The sequence below is a fragment of the Seriola dumerili genome, unplaced genomic scaffold (genome assembly GCF_002260705.1).
Source record: "Seriola dumerili isolate Sdu_G_001 unplaced genomic scaffold, Sdu_1.0 BDQW01000110.1, whole genome shotgun sequence".
Classification (NCBI taxonomy): domain Eukaryota; kingdom Metazoa; phylum Chordata; class Actinopteri; order Carangiformes; family Carangidae; genus Seriola; species Seriola dumerili.
Window position 1 is genome coordinate 3497052 of NW_019174365.1, and position 6221 is coordinate 3503272.

General features: G+C 43.2%; 1 protein-coding gene across 3 annotated transcripts in view; it reads right to left on the bottom strand.

Moving 5' to 3' along the window:
• Window positions 1-4129, bottom strand: part of ppp1r9a (protein phosphatase 1 regulatory subunit 9A) — a 46232-nt gene extending 42103 nt beyond the window's left edge. For all 3 annotated transcript variants that reach the window (XM_022747451.1, XM_022747450.1, XM_022747448.1), the window contains exon 1: window positions 2612-4129. In XM_022747451.1, the coding sequence (XP_022603172.1) occupies window positions 2612-4000 (1389 nt within the window). In that variant the 5' untranslated portion in view covers window positions 4001-4129. The remainder of the gene's footprint in view (window positions 1-2611) is intronic.
• Between the last annotated feature and the right edge of the window lie 2092 nt (window positions 4130-6221).

Below are 6221 nucleotides of genomic sequence, written 5' to 3' on the forward strand. Positions count from 1 at the left end.
AACTTTGACCTGCTGGTGGTGCTAACACAAAAGTCAGAAAATCACCAAAGTGAGTGATTTCTCCTTTTTTTCACTTAAAGCCAAAAATGTCAATCTGATGGTGGCAGTAGATGAAAAGCCAGGTGATCATCAGCCAGTGACATTTATCTTCTGGCGACCAGGGCATGTCTGAAACAAAAATTTCATGGCAATCCATCTAATAGCTGTTGAGATATTTTATTCTGGACCAAAGCAGTGGACCACCAAACCAACCAGAGGTTTCTACACTGAACGCTAGTGACATCAGCGCATTTAAAAGTTCTTCGAGCATCTGGACCTGTTATTCTTTTCAAACTAAAGTCAGTGTACATTTTTAAAATATGCTGCTAAAAACTGGTTGTGTATCATCTTCTCCGTGTGGCTGCCATGATGATTTCTGAATTAATTAAGCCTTCAAAGCTGGGATGTTGAAATGATTTATCCGCTTTACAGGGCAGGACTGAAAAATATTACATGAAGAGGAGGGAACGTTAAGTATTAGATTATAAGATGGCAGTTCTTTTTCAAGGCCTTCTCTGTAGTCTCCTCCCACAGGGGTCAAGCTGGACTCGTGCAGGGCCGAGCACTGAGAAAATAGCTTTGTCTCTTTCACTATATAGACGAACAAAAGACAGAACCCTGTTTGTTCCTCGTGTGCAGAGAGGAGGGGGGTGTGTGCTGGAGAAGTGGGAGGGGTGCATGTCTAATTGTGCGTGTGCGTCTGTGTAAGGGGGGGGGGGGTGCCCCTCTTTAATATTCCATATGATGAACGAGCGTCGGTCCTTTTCATAGACAACAGAAGCCTTGAATCAACAGACAACAGAGCAGCATATTCCCCACCTGCTCAACCTAAATGGGACAACAAGTTCTACAGTTCTTAAATTCACTGTGTAGTAAAAATAATCTTCTCTAAATCTATCTCAAGAAAAGCCTTTTTTTTAATCAAAAATAGATACTGTACATATAATACGGTATTAGTTCAAGGTATTAGCAAACACATAAACTTATTACATTTGACGCTATCTTTGAGCCAGAAAATATAAGGCATGAATTATCATCAATAACTTATTAAAATATAATGAACAAAGTGTTCACATTTCATTTGAAAGATTTCATATCCTTGTGTAAATGTGCACTTTCCATTTCCATGCACGTGAGGTTGAGTCCTGAGAGGGAGGAAAGGAGAAAAAAGTAAAAGGACACACTGCAGAGACAGTACAGCGTAATTAGTGAGCCAACATCACATTTTCTCCCGAGAATAACTGGGCTAATTGTTCTGGTTCGTTACAGCATGTTAATAAGATTGATCCTCAACCTGTGGAATGTTTGTGTTAGCTCCAAATCCTTCATTCATATGATCAGTCGCTAAATCACAACTGTACTTTGATCATACACACATCAAGTGTATGTCAACAAGCTAAAAATCTCAAAAATAAAAACTGATTTCACTGACAAATTAAACGAAAAGGATGAAAAGGAACAGAACGAACTAAAGCATGTTGTTTATTACTACAAACATTAAGCTTATTGATTCCAAATGCTTGAGGATAAAGGCTAAAAAAATAATCTTCCAAATCCATCTTCCCAATCCACAAACAACACTGGCTGCATTGTGTCCAACTTGGCACTGAAAACCTGATAAAACTAAGGCATATGATGCAACAAAGATTGTGGTAAAGCTATTTCTATTTATTGAAAAAAAAAATTAAAGAAAATTGGCTTGTTACCAGGGAGATTACACTCTGTGGGAACTGGGAATTATCACCAGTAAAAACCTTATTGTGGTGTGATTACCACCTCTCCCTCCCTTGTGAAAATCCCATAGGATGAATGGTAAAAATGCATGTAATCTCTAGCTATATGTCTGGTGATATAATTGATTATAGCGGTCACAGTAAGGTTACATACTAGACACACACAAGGTACACTATATATCTGTATACTATATATACAATATATTTGATAGATTCATATAGACTCTGCCACTGTTTTGTACAAAACATCCTCATCAAACAGTTAAATAAATGGGTTCCTGACCCAAAAGATGGTAATGGGACTGCTTGAGAAAAACAAACACAACATCTTGTGTGAAAACTGTGTGGGTGCAGAACCAGCATGACTAACACATGCACAGATGTTATGCTCATGAACACGTCAATTTCCCAGAGGGCGATGCTTTGACCCTCAGTCTCTGCAGCACGAAATAGCTACAACCCTTGCCATCAGAAAGCAACAGAAACAACATATGATCATTTATCTACCATATAGCAGAACATATCAAAGGAAAGGAAACGTGAAATGACAGCACACTATAAAGGTCTTGTGAGGATAGAGATTACTGATATCAGATAATTTTATCATGATAGTATGACCTCATAAATATGTATGTAAAGACAGCAAATCTAACCACGAGTAGTTCAATGCTAACTATTATTACAAGCCCATAAAAAGGAAGCTCTGAATACAATATTAGCTCTTTGTTGTTTTAACCTACTTTTGATAAGAGCTGCACAAGGGCTTTTATGTTGGATTGTGTTCAGAGTGTTTACACAATTTAGGCTTCCACAACAGTTTTGTACGGCACCCGACTTACTGTAATGGGAGAAGTGCTGAAGCAAATCTTTCTCTTTGGAGGGATGTCCTCTTTGTTTTCTTCTGGAAGACCAGGAATCTCTGTCAGATCAGAGCCCGGGTCGTAGACAATATCCTCGTCGTCTCCATAAAGGTCATCCTCAGGATCCGTGCAGCTTTCACCCCAACCCTGGTAACAGGCATCCCCGTCTGCGTTAAAAACCACACGCTCATTCCCAGTGTATTCCTCATCGGGTTCCTCCACCTGGTCATTGGGAGATTCACGGGGCTTGTCTTCTCTTGAACCACCTCTATCTTCCTGGCTTTCAGCTGGTGTAGTTGGGGTTGGCAGGGGCTCTGGAGTGACATCTTCGAAAGCTTTGTTGGTAATCACGGCATCATCTGTAGGTTTTGAGGTTTTGGACACTCCTAGATCCTCAGCATGTTTTCTTGTTTCTGAAGGTTTCTCCTCTTCTTCACAAGAACCATTGACATGGCTTCCATTGGTGGTAGCCCCAGAAAGGTGCCGTCGATCTCCGCCCATCGTCTCAACTTTGTCTGCTTTGTCTTCGGCTTCCTCCTCTTGTGGAACTGGTTTCACCCCCGCTGTCTCTTCCCCGGGACTGGGGCTCAAGAGGTCCTCAGAGGACGAAGATGTGGGAACCTTTCCCCCTATCCTGCTCCGGTAGTTTCCACAAACAGGAGACTGTCGTGAATCATCCTCACTGACATCACCTCCATGGCGGTGGAATCCGTCTGGTGAGTAGAGGGCTCGCCTACTGACTCCTCTGTAGGGCACACCCTGGTTGTGGTGGTCAGCATTTTCAAAAACAGCACTGAGCTGACTGACAGTCGGTGAGGATGCCTCTGTTCTGGAGCAAAGCGAGTCCAAGGAGTCTGTACTGCCTCGATTGGACCTGGCCCCTCGCCAGTCATCAAGGTGCTCATGGGAACCTCTTTTATCACGTCCGTAGGGAAAGACTGGTGATTGGGACTGGTCACGTGACTGCTGCTCAAACAGCTTCCTGGTTTCAGAGAACTTTGCTCCAGCGCCTCCAACCCTTTCAGCTGACGAGGAATGCTGGAGTTTGATCACTGAGCCATCAGCCTTGTTGATGAAGTTGGTGGGCTTGACCAGCTTTTGTGGCGAAGAATCTTCTCGACCCCTTGTCTTAGATGCTGAATTTTCTGAGCCCATCTGCATGAACATGTCCTTAATGCGGCTGACATGGCTGCCATACTGACGACCCCTTGGTTGTTTCCGCTCAAGGTCTTTGGGCTTTGAGTCTCCATCGATCCGAGGCTGGTCAAAGGCCCTCTTGAGTGCCTGAAACTCAGCCCGATAGGCATTACGGTGGGGGGAGGCACTCCGGAGGCTGGTCCTCTCCCCCGAGGCCTCCGTCTTCAGCATGATGATGTCTCTGGATGCAGAGGAGATGTCAGCATTGCCGTGGCCTCATTAGAACGTGGGAGTGAGGAGTCAAGTTTGCCCTACTGCAGCGCTGCCTAATCTTTCAAAGATGATGTTTTAGTTCTTTTAGGCCCATTCACACCTGTGAAGATAAAGAATTGACATTTGTTAAAATAGAAGCATTTTGTAAAACTAAGAGATTATGTGAGTTCAAGAGAGATAACTATTTAACCATGAACACAAAGAGATCACTTTAACTGAAAGTGGCACTCTCACATTAAAATGATGATTACAAAGCTAGAAAAGAGATAATTTTCACCTTCCATCAATAACACTATTCAGAAACGTGTGAAATAAAAAAGCTCTTAGTACAAGAGAACTACTTGTGAAAGCCGACTGGCCTCTAAAAGCACTGTGATGAAGTTGTCTATTCAGCACTACTGTGCTGTTTACCTTCTCAAATCAATGCTGTACACCAGATGTGATCTCTTTGTGTTTAAAATTATGTTATACCGTTTTCCCCCTCTCCCCATCACTCTGTTTTCTATAGTGAGCTGTGACCCATGTACACTGCCACATCCCGCAGCTTTCCAAACCATCACTGACATTATGTTGGGTCCTATTAAATGTCAGCACTCAAACAAAGCAATGCATGGTAGTTTGAGCCTTTACTGCACAGAGAAAATGTTGTTGAACGCACCAAAAGATGCAACAATTCATGATCATTAAGACTTGCAGTTTAAATGTTGTCTCTGCCCTCTGCCCACCATAATACAGGGTTAGAGCAGGTTAGCAGGCTAGTATGGTAGTTAAATATTACATACCTACAGCCAGTATTATTTAATGCTGTTTGAAAATGCATTTCAAAGAGAGGGGAATGAAATATGACACAATAAAGTCAATTTAAAATCATTAATCTAAGTTGTAGTGAAACCCACAGCCTGGGCGGTATGGATGCAGTAGCAGCAGCAGTGGCTCAAACCTAAATGTCCTGGTTCAGTATTCAGTATTCACCATGCTGGACTCTTTCTGGTCTATGAAATCGTTGGGCAAAAAAAATCCGTTTGAACTTGAGGAACAGCCTGTGCTGCTTCGGAGGGTATTGGACAGAGGAAAATAAAGTTAAGAGGTGATGGATGAATTTGAGGCTTTAACGTTGTGTCAGTGGGATCAGACAAACAGGCAGAGCCGCACATCAGCCACACCGCACACAACATGATGACAGCTCAGGTTTACCGCTTCTCACACTGTTTACCATGTATTTATTTAAATGTGTCCCCTTGAACAGATTTCTGAGGGGGCAACAACTGATCTTTCTCAATAATTGCCCAAAAAAAACAAACAAAAAAAACAAAACAAGTTAACTGTTTACCACAAACCACAGCGATGTTGCCTCAATGTTGCAAAAAACAAAAGGGTCAGACTTACATTCATGGCTCCGGCTTCGTTTGACGCGTGATAGAAATAAACAGTAATCCAGAGGGCAAACTGGTGGAAAACAAGGATGCTCTCGCTGCAAACCCTTTCGAACAATAACATAGCAACCCCACGCTCGGAAATAGTCCGGGACGGAATCGCCACTATAGAAACGTTTGGACATACTCGAGCCGCTTCAACGCCATTGCAGGCAGTGGGTGATGCTGCCAGTCGCACAATAGGGGTGTCGGTGCAATTTGGCAGCTCCTCTCACTGAAAGCTGCACTGTGGCAGCGTATGCAAGACGCCAGCGTCCGATATACGTCTGCAGTGTAGTAAAGTGAACGTACTTAGCTATAATGATAGCCAGTGATTTGCAAATGTAAAGCCTCATGTGACAGGTGTTAAAACCTGAACTGCGGCAATGGTTTGGTCCGATAATCTGCTGCGCGGAGGGGGTTTCAGTGAGCTGCAGTCTGGCATAAATACCAGCACACAGCAACTGTAACTTCACTGGCTGCTTGTTGTTCATCTGTGGGGTTTGGGTGTGGTAGAGGGTCAAAGACCAGTCTGGCTGTGTGATGGGTGTTCAAATTAGGGTTGCCCAAAGTGCGGGTTGAGGACCACCAGGTGGCCTCCAGGAGTTCACAGGTGGGGTAGAGCCAGACGATTGGGTAAAGTTGCTCTCCACTGTTCACTCCTTAAAAGTCAGTCTAATGAGAAAATATAAATGAATACAACATTTACTCCCTCAGTCTCATCAGTCTATATATAGGTGCAGCTGGCCTTTAATTCAGTTGATGGG